Raw genomic sequence first — 19,724 nt, 5'->3', positions numbered from 1 at the left:
GTTGTGGTATCTCCACTGAGGAACGTTATCCACACAAGAAGTCCTAAGGGGATGCACAAAGTTGCTGGAGTGCTTTGGGGCTGGATTTAAATGTATTTGCACTGCAGGTATCTGGAAAGAAATGAAAACTTTGTTTATTTTGCAGTGTGTTACTTTCTTTAATTATTCAGTAGACCTCTGGCAACTGCCTGATTTATCTGCTCTTTGTCTTGCTGCTGCAGCATTGGATTTGAAGTGTGATCAATCAGTTGTTGGAGTGACACCTATGCAGATTAATTCCTTTTCCCACAAGGATGTCCATTCAATCAGCCATGTAGTGTCATGCGAATACGGTTCCTCTTTCTTGTTAATGCCTTTAAAGACCGTGGTAAATATATATAGGTTGGTGTCTGTGTGGAGGGGACCTTTGCAACAGAGTTTAAACCCATCTCAGTATCTCTTGGGACTGAATGATGTTTAATGCTGTTACTTTAGAGAGCCTGAGCATGTCATAGCAACTTTACAAATAATGTTATACCCTAAGTAGGGATTTGAGCTATAAATCTATTCTATACAACATGAAGAAGCACTTAGACAAGGCAGCTGGCTTAAGCGCCATGCTAGGAAGCACAAGGTTTGCAAACAGTTATTTGAAGTGAAGACTAGCACGGCTATGAATCTTAGCAGAGTGCTCTGGAGGGTTTGCCTACCTCAGTTTCCCTCATTTTAATTAGATTTTGTAGTTTACAGCAGAGTAGGGCTTCGCAGTACAAACTGGGTGAAAAGTTGAGATCTTCCCTTGGAAGACTGGAGGCCTTCAATACACTGATATCCCTAATGTTTGCTCATTATTTTTGCAGGCAAATAGAGATTTAGTTTTGTTTATCTGTGGGATTAGTTGTTGGGATTGGCTTTGAAGCTCCAAGGATTATATTATGATGTTTGTGCACAACTCTTTAGGAAATCTTTGCATTCCTGCAAGTATTATAAGCAGCACTCATCCGTATGGCAGAAATAGCAAAACGGGAGCCGTGCAAGTGGCAGCCGAAGCAGCCTGAATCCCACCGCGGGCTGCAGCAGGGTAGAACGAGCTGCTCTCCCTCCCTGGAGGTGCGGGATCAGCGCCCGATCTGCCACATCATTCCATGTCAGGTCAGCCCCCCATGCCCCCCCAGCTCAGCAGCCAGGGTGCCCGGAGCCTGGCCAGGAGGACCATGTTGGCTATATGGCCCCATCCAAGCAAGGGTGAGACCACCAACAAGTTCCTTGTAGGCCACGGTAGTCCCAGGTGGTAGCCACTTTCCATCCTGACAAACTGGGCTGGATTTATACCAGTGATTTAGAGCTGAAGGTCTCTCAGCTATTCCCGTGAGCCCCCGAGTACTCGGGGCACACCTCATTAGTTTGATGGGCGAGAGTGAGTTTTGCTTCTCAAAGTTCGCCCTTCTCGTCTGTTTCACTTTCTCCAAGGACTCCTGGTAAATCTCCATCTCATTTGAGATGAGGCTGTTAATTGAAAAAGGGGTCATTTCAATTTTTAAAGTCTGTTTTGTGCTCGGCCGCTGGACGGTGTTGAAACTGGTTGAAAAGATGTTTCTGATGGGGGCTGCAGTGGGGGCTCTCGGCTGTGGGCGCTGCCCCGGCGGCTCCGGTGGCTCGGGCTGGGAGCGTGTGGCACACCACTGTAAGGAGCCCGGTGGGGATGTGCCGGCAGCTTTCCTGGTGGGGTGGTGTGATGCACAGGGCATCGTGGCCCGGGCATTTGTCAGTAATTTCAGTGGGTGGGCTGCGTGGGCAGAGGCTGTCTTGCTCTCGCTTCAACTGAGTTTTACCACTGGATGCAAATATACTGACGGTAAATTAAAGTAATGATCACGTCCTGTCTGAATTTCTGTTTCTGGTGGTACGATTTCTATTTCTGGTGTACTCCGAGGAGGGGCTCTTTCCTAGAGGCATGAGTGTCTTCCTGAGCACGACTTGGTGAAGCACTGAGCAAAGTTCCCCAGGTAGAGCAGCCCTTCGCACGGTGAAGCCGGAGCTGTTTGAGCTGTACTCCCTGTGATCAAAATCAGGGTCAGAACCTAAAATGGCTTTGTAGATATTGAGAGCTGCGCGCTTTAACCACCTGTTTTGGGAGTTAATGCAGCAACAAAAAAATGTAAAGCAGAAATAAGGATATCTACTTGATAATAATACAAAAAAGCCTATCTGCTTTTTAACATTTTAATGGGGGGGGGGTGTTTAAGTTCAGCAGTTTATTAACCAGTAATGACCTAATGGGTTCCTTTTTTCCACACACACCCCTTATTATCTTCATTTTTGCATTTTAGTGTTTATTCCTTTTTCCTTATTTGGCTTAGAGCATCTCATTTTTTCTATCCTTTCCTCTAGGAATAATGAAAACCAAAAATACCACACAGTAATGAGAAACAATAGTGTACAAAGATTAACGTCACAAACCCATCACTGACCTCAATAACATTTCACAACATTTAGTTTTCATTACAGTGAAATGTTACTGCATACTTTTTACATGAACTTCTGAAGAAAAATATATGATAGGGCTTTCCAAAAATACACATATGTTGGGTAATAAGACTTTTAAATCAAGAGTTTTACACATACACTGATCACATTTGATGAATCAGATGTATGGTATTAATTACTCTGAACACACAGCAAACTGTCTTAAGCGTTTAGAAAACAAAGATTTTCTGCTTTGCTGATACAGACACGTGTCATACATTCTTCAAAAGGTGCATTCTGACTTTTAGTGCTATTTGCTCCCTTTGGATGATGAAAGAACATTCAATTTTTAAATTGTATCTGTAAAAAGTATTGCTTGGCATAGAGTTTAGGAAAGAACATTTAGAACAGGTTGATCTGTAACACCACGAGCAGTCTGTTTTCTATCAATGATTCCTAGCCAGCTTATTAAACAGATTTATACAATGAAAGAATCTAATAACAAAAACATTCACCTCCTTTATTACTTGGCATTATTTATGGCTCTTACTTTTTTTTAGCTACCTTTTTATATATCGGAATCTGCCAACATTGTATTTATAAAGTTTATGTACTAGCAGCGTTTGTTGGGCAGGGATTTGGGTTATTTTATGTTTCTTTCCTTCTACACTTATTATTACTAAATCTATATACAAATGCTTGTAAAGATTTAAAAAAGACCAACACAACACCCACCCACCCCCAAATCTGGAGAAATGGAATGTTTAAAAAATTACTTCTGGTGCAGTGGAATTTTTTACATACTTACATTTTAGATATTCTCTCAATAATAATGAAAAATAACGGTGCTTACGACAGAGCCTGTTCCGAGGCTGAATGTGTCCTCCAGAACCTTCCGTGTTGAATCATAGATCAGGAAGTGTTTACACACCACGAAATCAAAAGTTCCCCCTCTGACTATCAATTCACATCTCTAAATATCTATAATTACTACCCAAAGCACAACTTTGTCCCCAAGAGCTGCTTCCTTCCTTCCCTCCCTCCCTCCCTCCGTCCGCCCGCCCGCCCGCCGGCCCATCCGCAGCGGTGGTGCCACAATGGTGCGTTTGTCAGCGTTAATGGGGCCATTGAGCTCCTGCCGCTGGGCCCGGTGCAGCCCTGGGCTTGTGCGTTGGCTGCAGGCTGGGCCTGGCACAGGCGTTCCTGGGCCACTGAGATACAGGCTCCCTTCCCTATGGATGGTTCCTTCCTGGAAAGCCAGATCTGCAGCTTCACGAGGGGCCAGGGCAGCTCGGGGGCTGCTCAGGGACGCGGCAGCCTGGCATTAGAACGTCTTTGTTCTTCTGGCGGGCTGCTGCTCGCTTTGACGCTCCTGTGCATGCCCCAGACAACCCTTTTGTTGAAGTCAGAGGTGCCTTGAGATGCCTTCTGGGTGTTCAGAGAGAGAAATGGAGGATTGTATTTGAAGCGGGGGCTGGAAGTCCCACAGCAGCGCCGGGACCCCGGGTCCCCACGGGCAAACCGCCAGCGTGGGTGGCTTGCCCAGCCTGCAGCACCCGGCTGGGGGGAGCAGTTCAACCCAGGGGGTGCGTGCAGCAGGCGCAGGGAGCCCCTGGGTTCCCCATGAAACAACAACAGTAAACTGTTCAAATAAATAAGAAGTGAGCCATAAGGATGGGGAAGTTGTGTATTGAATTCTCTCAATTGAAAATGGATCATCCACGCTTCCCACCGGGCAGTCTGCTGGGGGGCAGCTGGGGCGGGCGAGCTTTTTTTCCGCCCCAGCACCTGAAGTTTTGTGGGTTTATAAATGCTGGGTCCAGGAACAGACACCCTGGTACCGGCTCTCGGTTTGCTTTTGTCTCCCCCTCCCAGACACGTTCCTCCCAAATGCCCGTGCTCCAGCTATTTCAGAAGAAAACCTTTATTTTTTTTTCCACTGAGGTTAACCGAGCCTCCTCCTGTTTTGCTGTGTTCAGCAGTTAAGGCCAAAGTTTACAAGAAAGGTAATTGCAGTCTTACTTTTAATTGTAATTAACTATGAGTAAAGAATCAAAATAATCCAGCTACTCTTTTGCTGAACCAGAGCATTATATATAATGTGACAAAGAAAATGGCTTGCCCTTCAGCCATTAATTTTAGCAGCTTTGTTATTCCTAAATTACACAAACCTCTGGTGTCAGAGGGGAAGGAATATGAATCAGCTCAGATATTTCTTTGGAATACGTGGCCCGTAGTTGTGTCAGAATGTGCAATGCTTTTGAAGCACTTCAGACTATGATAAATTAGAAACACATAATTAAGAAAATCGAGAACTCCAAATAAAGAGGTCATGAGTGAAAAATGCTGGTAATGAATTACAAGTGTCTGTGGGTTCATAAGATCCATATCTGAGCTCAGTCGTTTGAAGGGCGCCTTTGCCTTTTAGTGCAGAAGGCGTTGGAGAAGTGTGAGCGTGGCGAGGGAGCTGAGTACGGCGCTGGTTTCGGGGGTCGCGCTGCTGCAAGGAGATGTTATTTGCCTGTAAACAGTAGGAGAGATGTACGTATGTATATGTAGATGCACATTCAACGTGAGATGAAGATGGGAAACATTTTAGCTCTTATTCCTAACCGTAGTCATTGATTATGACCCAGGATCAAATTCTGAATGTTTGCCCCTAACTGTGACAAATGCTGCTCTTTCTGAACTCTTTATTTAACTGGAATTGAACTCTTGTTTTCTTACCTGACATTTGCCTATACTGTGGTCACTTTTCTTGTGTAAGTGATAGACGGCCAGTCCCAAGAGAACCGAGGAAGCATGAGGATCAATGGCACCACTGGTGACAGAGAAGGAAGTTGAACCAATTCTTGAAAATGCAGCAAAATGTCAGATATCCGTGTTTAAAACCCCTACCAAGGCAGATTTTACTTGTGCTGCTGGCAGTTACACAGCCAAAAATCCAAGCTGACATGGACCTTGGCAGCATTATTAGGGGGATCTTCATTTAAAGAAGAACTATTCTTGAACAATTTCTCCACTGTATCTGACACAAACAGGCTTTTCTTCAACACCAGACGTGCACGTCGTCTTGCTCCATTTTTTTCTTGAACAAACATATGTATTGTGGCCAATGCAAGGAAAATCCCACTCGCTATTTATGTTTGAGCTCCCTGTGTCCCATTAACAATATCCCAGTGTACTCGTGGCAGTATAGCATCTTGATCCAGATCCAGCACTGTTTTCCTGGATTCCCCTTTGGACACTTAAGTGCCACAAAGCAATTGGTCTTACTTAGTGACCTTCCATCCCAGGGGCTCTATTTTTTGGGCACTGAAATGGTTTCCTGTCCCTTTTTACAATTTTGGCTGAGCAGAGAGCACCTCTTATGTGATTCTGAACTAAGAATATTTATCAGGACTAGCACCAAGGCTTGGGATGTCCAGAACTTTGTTACGCTGAAGGATTTTATCTGCTGTCCTGTGATGCTTCTACACTTATGGGAAGTCTCGTTTTGGGGATGCTACTGGCCACACGCAAAGAATTACTGTTCATACACTGCTTGAATATACTTGACACAGCATATAGTTCTTCAAAGGCAAAAGCTTTCTGTAGGGAAAGGCCCCCGCTGCTGGCAAGTTTCCTTCGAGGCTGCTCTCCTTTGTTGCAATATATAGAAGCAGAAACAAATACATTGGGGGTTGGTATGTATTTTGCTATATATGTTTGGTATATGTAGTGTGGGTGCATGCATAATAGGTTTAAATGCTGGTGAGTGGTTTGTTGAGTGATTTTCGTCAGTAATAACACGGAAAAATTACAGAATAGCAACTGTTGATCCCACGGGCAGGCTTGGAGGTGAGCGAAACCGAAGCTGTAGCACTGCCCTCTCCCTGTTCACGGGGCTGTCACAGCCTGTCCCCTCACGTCGCAGCTGTATTTGGCCTGGTGTAACGCCTTCAAAAACAAACCAGTGATTTGACTGAAGAGGTTTTGGAAAACAGCAAACCAGGAGGAGAGATGGCACTTGCACCTGAGCACAAAGTCTAACAATTGGGCACTGCCGGTTAGAATCGCCTGCGTTCTTTTTAATGTATTTTGATATGTTAGATCACTGGATAGCCTATAGCTAATGCGTAAAAAAAGTAGTGTAATGAAATGGTTTTCCTTGCTGTATCCATTCAGCCTCTGTTGACGTTTGGCAGCCGAAGCCCTGAATGGAAGGCTAAGCTTTCTCGCCGGCTAGCATCGGATTCCTTGTGGTTACTTTTTGTTTTTGTGGACACAGAGATTTAGATGTCTGCAGTCCCTTGAAAACCAGCAAGATGTCTGTGAGCTGGCTGGTTTCGATTCATTCTGACACCGCGAAACATGCCCCTTCGTTTCACCTCTTTGTCAGCAGCAGAAGAGCTTGGACGCTCTGCAGAAGATTTGATGACACGGTCAAAATGTTTTCACTTGAATGCAACCCGGTGGCGACCCCACAATAAAGGCAATGGGAAGGAGCCATGCAAAGATCAGACGCTAATAAAGCCAGCAGTTAACCTCTCCAGCCTGACTTTAAGGTCCTCTCTGCCCAAGAATGTGTAGCTATATTTTAGCACCTAATGCCAAGAGATCTGCAACTAAGACCTTTCTTGGTTAATGTTTCCCAGTTTCTCTCTTTCAGCTTTTCCCCCTTCTTTTCCTTTTTTTTTTTTTTTTTTAATTCTTCTCCTTTTTTTTTCTTCTTTACCTGTTTTCTCCCTTCTTTTCCTTACTTTTTTTAATATTTTTTTCTTATAAAGGATGGTTAGGTGTACTCCTTTTTGATATAAATAAATACAGTCTTTGTACCAATTTTTTAAAAATTAATGTTATGGGCTGTCATTGCATGACATTTATTTTATTGTATGTTAATGCAGATTTATTTGGGGATGGACTCTGACTGTTTTTGTTAGCTTAGCTTTGGAAAGCTGGATTTAAAAGCTACCCTCGGCTCAGTAAGTTTTCTGTCCTGTCAATGTCAGCCATTGATTTATCCAAAAAGTCATATTGTTTACAACGGAGACATTAAATCATAAAACAACTTTCATTGTATCCTGTGCTCAGATAGGCAAAAACATTTCCTAACTGTTAAACCAGCTGGTCTAATCTTTAATGACTTTGGTTCAGTGGCCAAATCTACTTCTTTGTGCTGTTATAATGCAACATTAGATTAGTTACTGTCTCTGCAATTGCTGTCAGTCAGGCTCTGTTTATGAAGGATCAGGGTATTTTTCATAAATCATTTTTTTCTTCTTTTACTGTTTAAAGGATAATAGTACTGTAGCTTTGCAATTGTTTTATGAGGCAGTAATCTTGTTCCGATGAGGATAAACCATGAGGCCAAAGGCAGCGCTTATCTCCGGAGAAGCCAGTTATTGCTGAGGAAATCACTCCCAAACACAAATTATCACCATCACAGCGCAGGTTTCACCCCTTGGAAATACCAGCGACAAGATTTGGCGTCAAAAATAGTCCATCAAGTTGGGCCCGTTGAACCAAAATGCAATATTTGTGGGATTCCTTTGCAATTAGTTCAGAGGCTTCTGAAAGAGGTTTGCTTGATGGAAGGCCAGCATCCCCCGAGCCCACGGAGCCGCGCACGTGCCCGTGGCATGGGAGAGCCGGCTGGGCTCATGGAGCCACTGCAGCCTTCGGCTCGGCAAAGCCGCGTCATGCCCATGCCAACGAGAATGACCCGTTCTCAGAAATCCAGACGGAGAATTTCTGCTTCGCTCTTAGCTCCTTCACTGTGTCTCTAATTCAGGCTGTGAGAGAAGGGTTTTTCCAGCTGTGCTCCAAGGCTGACACAGTGCTGTACCCGGAGCATCAGCACCTTGGCAGCTCATTGCCTTTAGCTATACATTAAAAACATTTTTAGGCCTTTCTGCATTTAAAAGCAACCAGAGGAAAGCAGCTCGCAGCAGCGATGGTGGCACTGAGTCCATGTATTGCAAAAGGTGAGTGGTCCCGGGCGCGCTTCCCGCGGCGCACACGCTGGCTTGGAAGTAACGTAGCACCCAACCGGCAAACTGCTAAACGTCCTGCATTGATGCACTCTGTCCTTAAGAGGTTTATTCAATTAACAGTTTAAACTTTCATTATATTTTGCCATTTGGTGAAGAGGATTCTTATGCATTTAATAGTTTTATGCATTTACCCATTAGTCCTTTAAGTGGGCTTGCTTGGACGAGCTCTGCCATTTTCCAAGTGGCGGGGCGGGGGCATGGGGAGCTGGGGTGGGCAGAGCAGACAGTGATACATGACACGTGTCACGGCCGTTTGTATCTCCCTGACCTCCTCAATCCATCTCTCTGAAGGTTGCTGCGCATTAATCCTGCAGCAGCTGCTGGTGCAACCGCTTCTAGGTACTGGGGCAGGTAGCCAAGGGTTCAGGTAGCCACCTTGCACGCCAAGCTGTAGAAGAGCCCAGATTGGCAGTATATTTTCATCAAAACAGAAACTTAGAAGAAAATGACATATGTTCTTTAACCTAAGGACTGCTGATCAGTTTAAATACTTTAAATTAATCCAGCTTCATTTGTTAAAACTAGCATCATCTGCTTAATGACTGAGGGTACACTGCTTTATACATAAAACAGGCACCGCAACAAATCTTGCAAATCTTACCCTAATGCGTTGTGCAAGATTGTCTAAAAATCATTGTACAGCAATATTAATATGGTGCGTTAACCTTTAGCCGTATTCCTTTTTAAATTCCTACTACACTGCAGGTATCTCTGGCCCTGCTCCACCGGCACAGAAAGCTGGGCAGGTCGAGGGGCTGCTGCCTCCCGTGCAGCGAGCCGGGGTGGGGACAGCCCGCACCTCTGCTTCATCTGCAGGTGACGTCCATGCTGGATGGGCAGGTTCCTACCGCTATCGGAGGCTTCTGTAAGTTGGTTTTCCCAATCTGTTTGCCTTCTGATGGTGACCCAGACTGAAATGTTTGCTGCCTTAGGAAGGAGTTTTTTAAAAGTAAAATAAAGCAATGGCTATGTAATTACAAAAACGTTTAGAAATGCAGTAATAAATTGGATAGTTATTTCTCGTGGAAACTCCGTGGAGCAGTAACTCCCACTGGAGGCAGTTATTTCAGACCCCGGAGAAGGACAGAACCACGGCTCATTTTATTTCCGGCACTTTGTAGTGAAATAATCAGCATATCACATCGTGAACATAATTACTGCAAGGTCTCAGACCTTTGAACAGTTCTGTCCTCTCACAAACAACCCTTAAATCTACAGCCACCAGAGGAAAGGCGTTCCTGGTGCAGTGCCCTTCCAAATCGCTTCCATTTGGGTTTAATAGAGCTGGAGGCTATTCCCTTTGGGACTGTTGCCACCCTTTATTTGCCATTTGTCTCCAGTAGTGAGGCTGAAGGCAGAGAGAAGAAACAAATTTGCTAAAACCTGCTGATCATTTTTTATGCTATGTGCAGGCGGTGGCTGGTGACTCTTGTCCCAGGTTTATAGGTGCTCTTCATTTATAAATTCTCCGGTAAGGTCAGTGTCAGCAGGGATGTCGGAGAGTGTTCAGCTGCCTTAAGAAATAAGGAAAAATCTAGAAAAAAATCACCTGGGTAGAAGATTTCTGCATGTTCTCGTTGCTTCTAGTGCTTTCTCCTAGTAGTAATTGGTATAATTATTATACCTGTGTTAAATTGAGCAGATTTAATTGACGTAATTTATGGGAACATGAGTATTTGACTCGAATGCAGTTGATCTGCTGTGTAAGAAGCAGCCAGCTGATGGGGAAGGAGACATTAAGTCAGTGATTTTGTATCGACAGGCTTGAAAGGATCTACTGGATCATTTAGTTTCAGAAATAAACCCAGCTGCGCCGCACCCTGCCTGCTCGGAGCGCACAGGCGTCCCTTTCAGACCTGGCGAGGCGGTGACACAAGGCACGACGCTTTATTTGAGATGCAGTCCCTCAGAAAGATGTGGCTCTGCAGCTCGTGGTGGGGAATCGCGCAGAAACGCTGGGTGCCAGTTGCCTGTCGGCCTGGTGGCTTTGTTTTATTTCGTTTGCGGGGCTGCGCGCCGTAAGGAATGGTGCATGGAAACCCTTGGAGTGCTATGGTAGCGGAGCAGACAGCTGCTTGCCTGGTTTTTCTTGGGGTTTTCTGATTTTTTTCTTGTTTTTTTCTTGTTTTTTCTATTGCTCTTCCTTACGCTGCCATCGGTTCCCAACCTGTTGGCTCGAGCACTGTGTTCTGGCAGGTGGAGCTTCCCCGGCCGTGCCCCGTGCCCTGACCACGGCAGCTGCGAGATGAGCACCGTCAGGGTGTGCAGGGATGCTTGGCCACCACCGGGCTCCTGCCGACCTTGGGCCAGCCCAGCAGCTCGCCCCAGCCGTGCCGCGCTCCCCAGCGAGCAGCAGCCCGCTCTCACTGCTCTGCAGCAGGCTCCTCCGCTGCGGATGTATTATTTCCAGCCAAATATGACCACCTGCAAGTTTGTGCTGGTGTTAGCATTTTCATCTCCCATTATTCAAATCCAGCTGGCTTTCCTTTGAAGTGAGTTCCCTCATGTTAAATGTTAACTGTAATTTCTCTTGGCCAAAGCAGCAGATAGCGCATTCTTTCCTGTCTGTGTGATAATGGCCACAAGTGTGCTGGCTGCCTTCGGCCCGACCCGTCACTGCAGCTCCTTTCTCTCCTCCAGAAGGAATGTCAATGCTCAGCTCTGCTGCGGGGAGCGGGTTTGTCCTGCAAAAAGCTCTGGGCTGAGCCTAGCCCCGAGGATTGTCTCTACACGTTGGCTATCTGGTGTGTCCACACCGCTCTTCCAAGACTGGCATATGCTTAGGGTAGAGAAAAATGACCAAAAAATCACATTTAGGGGTAAATTCTGAACAACCCCAGAGTTCAGGGTTTTTTTCAGGTCCAGGCAGACTAATGTTTTGCTTTTTCCAGCTGTACTAGCATTTTTCTAAACTTATTTCAGTGCTTATCCTTGCATTAAGCACAATAGCAATGGAGGGGGAGACTTGTGACCATTTGAACTTGAAATCCCCAGAGAGCATTTTATTCTAATAAAACAGCAAAATATTGGATACATGACACCCCTTACATCAAACTCTATCATATTAAGGAAACCTTAGAACTCTGGTCTGCAGTCTGGCCTGATGCATTACAATTCATCTGGGATCAGTATAAGAAATAATTACATCTATTTATTTATTCCACTGTCAGAATGTTGACACTAGTTTTTCATATTGTCTCTGTCATGAAGAATCATAATTAAATAACATGTCAAATGTATTGATCATACATTTATAAATTTGTTTGATATATCATAGAGGCCTTTTGTTATTAGGAGGTATCGCAAGATTGAAGTTTGCCAAGCCATCTACTTCATTCTACATAGGACTTTTTCCTCCTAATTAACCACAAAATTCTGATGGCTTGTCATTCCGATACTGCACAAAGTAAGCTCTTCCTTTTTACTTCAGGTTCAGTATACCGTTTCCCTTTGACCAAAATCCGCCTGGATACATACAATCATATTAGGCTACGAAATGTCATACTTCTGTTGTATTTTTTTCCATTTTTCTGTCCTAATTCTTCTACTTAAGAGGCACTGTCTTATCACAAAGAAGATCAGCTAGAGCTGGCCTTCAGTTTTCCTGCTCTTTCTGCACAAAACAGAGAGCAGGAGCCTTGACCACCGTCGTTTCTTCCCCCTCTCCATAGCTGCGTGGACCCGACCCAGATACACGAGCAGATGCTGGTCGGTGCCAGTGGCCGTGAATACATGAACGTCTGCTGCAGCTCCAGCTCCCCAGCACGCTCGCACCTTTGGGAAAAACAAATTTTTAGGAAGTTGACAGGGACAAGAAAAATCAGTAACTTACACCTCTAAGTAGTACTGGTCCTTCTAGAGCAAATATAATTGCAAAGAATTATGTTCCCTGTGCATCCTACATGCTACTTCAAAGGATAAAAAGATGACAACAAATGCCTATTTATTTACCCTTTTTCATGTGTTTTCTCCTGTTTTCTGTAAGAACATAAGCTAGGAAGGTTTTACTCAGATTTGGTGGCAGAACACATGCATTAAGATTAAGTTTCTTTTTAAAATTTGCATTCTTTGCTTGGTATCTTTCCTAAATGGGGCAAGAGGGTTTCCTAGTATGTCTTAGCATTAAAATCTAAAGTAACAGACCTTCATTCTAATGAGCTTTGTAAATCTGACCTAAAAAGTGTCGCCTGGAGTCTTTGAAATGAGTTTCCTACAACTTCCTCTGATCTGATTGTGTGTTTTAGGGGAGGTTAAATGGGTTAAGATTCTTAGCTGTCCTAAAGCCATTGGAGTGATTCCTTATTAATCTTTTTCACCCCCTAAGACATCATCTACAGATCTAGGCGGATTTAGTACATAAGATAACGTAGTCAGCCCTGCCATAACTATCCACGCAGCTTCTGAAAGGACAAAAGGGTGACAAAAATATGCAGAAATCCTTCCAAAGGTTCATGTTAACAATACTTTCTAGTCTTTCCCTTGCCCATATTCAGCTCTTACTTGTTGCATAAGACAAGTTTTATCATCATAGGATAATATCTCTGTAACTTGTGATCGAAATTACAAAGAAGTTTCTTGTCCTCCTTGTCCTATGGCAAAACTTGTGAGCATAAGACAGGGTCGTCAGTTATCCGATAACCACGAGCTGCTTGTTCCTGCAGTATGGGTGCTCGGCAGCCGTGCCAGTGGTGGCTCCCTGCCTGCTCCCAAACAGCCTTTCCGATGAGTCTCCTCTTGGCCACCCTCTTGGTAAAGCTGCTGAGTCTGGGCAGAGGGGCTGTGCTGATGGGCAAACTTCCCAGAGCTTTAGTTCAGGGAGAGACATCCCCTTTCCAGCAGGGAAATGGTGAGACACTGGCACAGGTTTCCCAGAGGGGTGGTGGGTGCCCATCCCTGGAAACATCCAAGGCCAGGCTGGATGGGGCTCTGAGCAGCCTGCTCCAGCTGAAGGTGTCCCTGCTCGCTGCCGGGGGGTCGGACTAGATGGCCTGTAAAGGGCCCTTCAAACCCAAACCACTCTGTGGTTCTATTCTTTGATTCTAAATAGCAACAAAAACTAAAAAATCCAGAGACAGATGCATTTGTCTGAGTGATTGATGCTTCTGCCTCAGGCATCCTTCAACAGAACAGCATGGTTCAGGGCTTTGCTTCTGGTGGGAAGGTCATACAGTGGCATTGCCAGGCTTTTACCATAAAGATGCTTTTTTTGGAAGGAAAAGAAAAAAACTAGTTATCCTTTGACATTGACTGTATATTTTACATGATGCCTCTTTACCCTGTTCAAGTGCTGTATCTGTGTGGTAGCAACGGCGTTTCCAGTTCCACCCTCTTCTGCTGGAGCTGGTTTGCTCAGAATCCTGTGCTGTGCAATAAAACGGTAGCAAGGTCTGTGGCCGGAGGGTTTTTGTATGGCTGTCCAGGGCATAACAGCATTTGGGAACCCTAGGTGTTAGACAAATAACAGCAATATAATTTCAGGGATCGGCTGCCATTTAATCAACGTCAGGAGATTGTCAATTCCTTCCATGATTTATGGTTGTGAAAATACAGAATGATTTGTAAAATAACAAAAAGCTTTCTCCCCCTCCCCGAATGTGGTATTTTGAAAACATAGCAAACTGAAATGTGAAACTATTTTGGAAGAATTTTCTCAGGATTTTGAAGTGCTTGCCTTAGCATGGAGCTCCCTGTTGACGTAAGTGTTTCTTAGTCCTTCGCAGGTGCTACCGTAGCCTCACGGAGCTCTCCGGAACCCATTACAGTCCTTTGACCTCAAAAAAAGAAGAACACTTAAAAGAGTGAGTGGCTTCTTCAAAGCTGGAGCACCCTGATAAGTAACCTAAGTGTATGGTTTTCCATGTGTTTTAACGCTTTCTGAAATGTAAGAGCCCAGCCCCACCAACACTGGGGGGCTGGTGGTCCCCACAGTCGCCACCTTGCTGGCGTAATCGCTCCAGCCTTGCTCCGATAATATACTTAAGCGTATGCTTAACTTCTTTCATGCGATGGAAAGCTTTTAAGCACAGTTCTTAAATCTCAGTGGCTCTAAATCAAGCATATCTTTTAAAGTGCTCTTCTCAGCCGGCCGAACGTCTGGTGACAAATCTTTCAAGGCAAGGGTGCAAAGAACTGAATTTAAATAAAACATCGCGTACCTAAGGCAGGTGGTCCTGCCAGCGGGCGTGCGAGCCGGTGGGGAGGTGGGATTCTGCGGGACCCCTCCAAGCGCATCTGCAAACTCACCTGGGGCCCAGGCTGTGCCGTTCGGACTTGCTGTGCTGGTTTGCCTGTCTCAAAAATGAGACTCACGATTTTATATTCTTCCTGTGGTGCAGATATCATAGGTCTTCATATTTATAAAATGGATTCAGGGTCACCAGGTCATCAGCAACTTGTAAGTGCATGTGCTTATGGTTAGCTGCCTGCGTTATTGTGTCTGGGAGATACAGCAGCAGCAGCAGCACTTCTCAAAGGAGATAGAGCTGCTGCTCTTCCTCTTGAACAATATTCAAAACAGAAATTATTAAATTGCATGTGTATTTGAAGACCTCTCTTGTGGTTTTTCAATCTGTATTTGTTAGACCTCTTGATGGCAGAAGATGAAAAAGCTCACCCTTTTCCAGCAGCTGTGAAGCAAAACTGATGACTGGAGTTGCGCTCTGCCCAGTAAAGGCGCCCAGCTTCCATAATTCCCCTTCTGGTGCTTTTGACACCAGCATGCCAGGGATTTTTGTCTGCATGGAGACCAGCTTTGGAGTCTGCAGAGATGTTTCAGGCAGAATCTGGGAGAGCTCAGGAATGTGTGCTTTATTAAAAAAAAAAAAAAAAAAACCCAAAAAAAACGCTGGAGGCAGTTTAGGTATTTAGCCCCTGAAGCATTTTTTGTATCTCTTAATTACTTGTAATCTGACTTTTCTTTCTAATTGAGGCTCCCAGCATCTGTCTAGCTACCAATACTCTTAACTACTAATTTACATTGCAGTTGGCACCTGACCTTACATGACACATGTAAGACTCTTAGACAGATAATCCTGGCTGCTTCTTGAGACTTATGTCGCCATGGAGGGGTCAGTGGTGTGAGACAGCACAGCTTGAGGTGCGAAGTGCCGCGGCGGCTCACACACTTTACCTAGCTGAGTCTGGGAATCCCTTAACAGGCTGATCCGGGCTTTTACACAGCCAGTCCTCCTGCTTTTGTCCTGGGCAGGCATTTTTCTGCCTGTCACTTACAGGCCTTAAAGCAGCATGTCTGTGTTGGTTAATTTGCAGACATCAGTAGGCACATTTCACACTGAATTCCACCCTGTGGGGCCGTGTCTAATTGGACAAATTTGAGCAGCAGGCAGAAAAGCCACCGCAGCATGGAGCAGTGATATATGGGCACAGGCAAAGGGTTGCACTTTTAAAGACACAGCTCCTCCGCTCGCCTGCCCGCGCCCGCCAGGCTCCCACGTTTGATGCAGGACTGCCCATCAAGCGAGGTTTAACGTCCCACGGCATCACCTTGCTGCTATGAGATTTTCCGGAGCCAGCACGTCTCTCTCTGCACATTCATCCTGCTAACAAAGCACGCTCTGAAGGAGCAGGACAGCGTTTGCAACTTTGCAGCGGGGCACAGGAGCGTTTAGTGCAGCCTGAACCCCTGACAGTAAGGCTTGTTCAGCTTTAACCTGCACAGCTGCGATCCACATTAGATTTTCTTTCAGAGAATTTCCTGCAATATTGCAGCAGGCAAGGTGAAGCAGGGAGGCTCTGTTATTAGCAAAAAGAAAGGAAGAAAAAAAAAAAAGAATTTCAGAACCTTGGCAATAAAAGCGAGTTGAAGGTTGTTTCTGGTCATAGATGTTTCTTTCCCATTTTATGTTGCTTAAGCATAATAAATGTCAGATGGCTGGAGTAGCATGTTTTATTAAAATAAGTGAATTTGGAGTTCATGAAAGAGTGCTGCATTGATAGCGTTGCGCACAGGAAGGCTCTGTGCAAGGAGCAGGTAGGGGGGTCCCGTCTGCCTTTCACCCACGTTTGCAGGGACCATTTTCAGGATGGAGAAACAGCTGAAATCCTACTTCCACGTAGTTGCTCTGGTTGTGGTGTCTCTGCTGAGGCTGCAAACAAAAGTGCCATCTAATGACAACTGCAAAAAGCCGTTTGGAATGCAAAATCGAAGAATTTTATGTGGTTTAGTTGGTTTTTGGTTGGTTGGTATTTTTGATGCTTTTATTAAGTGGATTGAGACTCTTAACTCTGTTTCCATGAAGTGCAGAAGGGCCACCAGAAGGTGATGATTTCCATTGCCGTTTCTCTGTGGCTCTGGTGGCGTGGTACAGCTCAGCAAAATGGGCTCTGTGAGAAATCCAGCTCCCAAGTGTCTTGTCTTGAAGTTCTTCAGACTAATTTACAAAATATCAGCTCCACACACACCCCGTATAATTCTTAGACTGTGTTCGTACCAGTACATGCGTTTGTATTAGTGACATTTTGATCTGTTACAGGTTCACTGTTTGGGTTTTGTTATTTTAAATGTCTCTGAGAAACTGATTCTGATTTTTCACAGGTAATGGTAGTTCTGGAAAGGATGTTATTCAGCACAAAAGCAAAGTGTTGAAACAGCTTCCTAAAGGATGGCTTCGGTGACAAGTGTTTACGTTTTGCATCAGTCAGACCATCGTATCGTGGGTCTGAACTTGGACCAAAAGATATCTGCCTGATCCGTGAGAGTGCAGAGAGCTCACTGGGTGCAGCAAGCTGCTTCAGAAAGAAAGGAGAGAAAAAAGCAGTGACTTGGGGGCGTTGGAAGAGCCTGGCCAGAGTTTTACGCTAATACTATAATGTATCGATGCTCAGGGGTATGAAGAAGTATGGCGCTCCTCAGCTTTTTGTGGAAATGGAGCAATCCACAGGGCTGCTGCACACAGAGTCGAGCAGCGTCTCCAAGGGAGGCTTCTTGGCTCTGCAGCCACCTCTTGCTGCCCCAAAACGCCAAATTATGTGGATGTCACGAAAAGGTCTCTGCCGAATGGCATAGAAGTGATGGCTTCACCTGACAGAAACAGTAATTACTGTTTTTTCTCTGTGATTGATGTCTGTTTATATTTAACATAGGCACTAGATGAAAATGGAAGTCTTTGGTTAATCAGATAGGAGTTTAGAAACCAAAATGGTGTCATTCATGTGGATATGGTAGAATTTCCTCCTCTCCTTGCGACCTGTTCTTTCAATCCTGTAGCTTAGATCTGAGGGTTTGCTTTACTTAACTTTTTCCAAATTGAAATAAAAAGCAGCTTACTTTAACATATATCATGGGAGCACTGTGGATTTTTCTCCCTCTGGGCTACTCAAAACAAGCCCTAGGCCCAGCACTACTGAAAACTTGTGCGACGCTGAAAGTGCAAGATTTAATGCCTTGTAACTTTAATCTGTCTCCATAATAAATTATTTATGCAGAATGTGTCAAACACGCATATGTTGCAGAGCAGTAAAACTTGCCGCCGTGGTGGGCTGAAGGCAGGGGGGTCGTGCTGCTGCCCACCGGTGCCCTGGCCGGGTGGCAGAGACACCAGCTGCGATTCAGGATCTCCGCTCTGGTCGTGTTCTTGCTTTTCCTAGGGGAACAGTGCTGCTTCCCATCACAGCTGGTGGGAGTCTTCCAGTGGAAGCCCGCTCACTCCCTTAGAAACACCCCAACACCTATAAACACCGGAATGTCTTTAAAAATACGTGAAGCGTTAGACCAACAGCTACCGGGGTATGAACAAGAAGGTTGGAAAAAACGAGGCTAATAAATATTCAGGGGCTGGTTTGTACATTGATGGGGAAAGGCTGGTGAGCAGGCAGGGAGGGAGTCCTGCCTCCATCGCCTGCTTACTCTGCTGTCCTGCAGGAGCCACAGGACGGCTTCTGCCCTCTCCAGCTCGTGTTTCTCCGGCTGTGAACGGGGGGTATGTCTCACGTACCCGGTGGGGTGTGTGAGGAGGTGCCAGGCTCGCGCAGCCCCCAGCCCCAGCCGCTCCCCACCAGCAGCCTGCACCCTGCACGTCCGCCCGCGGGAGCACGAGTGGCTGGCGCAGAGACTTGTAAATACCAATCGCTGCTGAAGTGCCAAAATTATAATTAAAACGGTTTTCTCTTTTGGCTTTTGTCTACATACTTTCCTAATATTGTCATTTGGCAAAGCCAGGGTGTCTCTCACAATGTAATTGCCACAGAACATTTCCTTGAAAGAGCAGCAACACCCCGCCTCCTCCTAACACTTGCATGTGGAAAACACCAACTGTTTTATAGGCATTAGTGAATTATGCTTTTCAGTGCGAGGAGGTACGAACTGTCTGTGCAGCTGAGACAGCTGTAAACCAGCTTCTGGGATGAAGTGACCTGCCCGAGGCTTCACTTCAGATGCTGTAGCAGAGGCAGGAGCTGCAGTTGTGCCTCTTCCAGAGGGAAAACGTAGAGACTTTTGCAAGATAGTCTCTGTGTGCATGTGTTATTTTTCTTCTCTTCCTCCTCTGCAGGGTCTGTAGGTAGGAAGGGACCTGTCCCACCCCAGGGCAGCGATGCCGTGGGCTGCCTTCCCACGGGACCACGGCTGCCCTTACTGCAGCCTCCCCGCCGGGTTTGCGGTGGAAAGCCGGCATCGCAGAGATGCCGGGCCTGCGCCTCTCACGCCGCTGCTGGCAGTTGGCAAGCATGTAGGTTTGTAAAAAGCCGAAGGGCTCTCCTGGCACCCTTTTAAAGCGTGCCGGGTAATCCCCTTACGTAGTCACCAGCGTTTCCCTGCCAGAGCATCACCACCTGCGCGGCGGCCGGCTGAGAAGTGCAGGTGCCTGGCAGGGACTGGGTGGCAAGGAGCACCGTCGGGTTCGGTTTGTAAAAGAGCAGTTGTGGTAGTAGTAGAGTTAGTAAATAAACAGAACAGATCTTGAAAATCAGTTGCAGAGCGTACTTTCTATTTTTGGGCAAAACTTCGGAGATCTGGAAATTTTCCAACTGTTTGGAAATTAAGCCTTAAATGAAAACGATAGCTTTGGAGGGAGGTGTTTATTTTTGGGTTTTAATCTCTAGTACCAAGAAAATTAATCTTCTAGACAGGGGTTACATTTGAGGGAAGAACAGCGCACAGGCAATTAGGACTTTTTGCCCCCTTCAGACTGATGGAGTGAAGTTTGGGGTAATACGGGCTCAGGCCCTCAGCTGGCCTAAATTAGCACAGCTCCATCCAGGCTCCAGCTGTAGGCACATATTACTGCT

The 19,724-nt window shown here is 45.6% G+C and overlaps 1 protein-coding gene across 10 annotated transcripts in view; it reads left to right on the top strand.

The window, feature by feature from the left end:
- The window catches only part of BCAS3 (BCAS3 microtubule associated cell migration factor), a 370,223-nt gene that overhangs the window by 303,235 nt on the left and 47,264 nt on the right, over positions 1-19,724 (top strand). Inside the window, exon 24 of one of the 10 annotated variants that reach the window (XM_055719670.1) lies at positions 14,191-14,297. The exons of the other annotated variants lie outside the window; for them this stretch is intronic. Coding sequence (XP_055575645.1) covers positions 14,191-14,282 — 92 coding nt within the window. The 3' untranslated portion in view covers positions 14,283-14,297. Of the gene's footprint in view, positions 1-14,190; positions 14,298-19,724 lie in introns of those variants that run through there. 10 annotated transcript variants of the gene reach the window in all.

Source organism: Falco cherrug, chromosome 1 (assembly GCF_023634085.1).
Source record: "Falco cherrug isolate bFalChe1 chromosome 1, bFalChe1.pri, whole genome shotgun sequence".
In the NCBI taxonomy this organism is placed as follows: domain Eukaryota; kingdom Metazoa; phylum Chordata; class Aves; order Falconiformes; family Falconidae; genus Falco; species Falco cherrug.
This window is presented reverse-complemented; position numbering and strand designations above follow the sequence as displayed.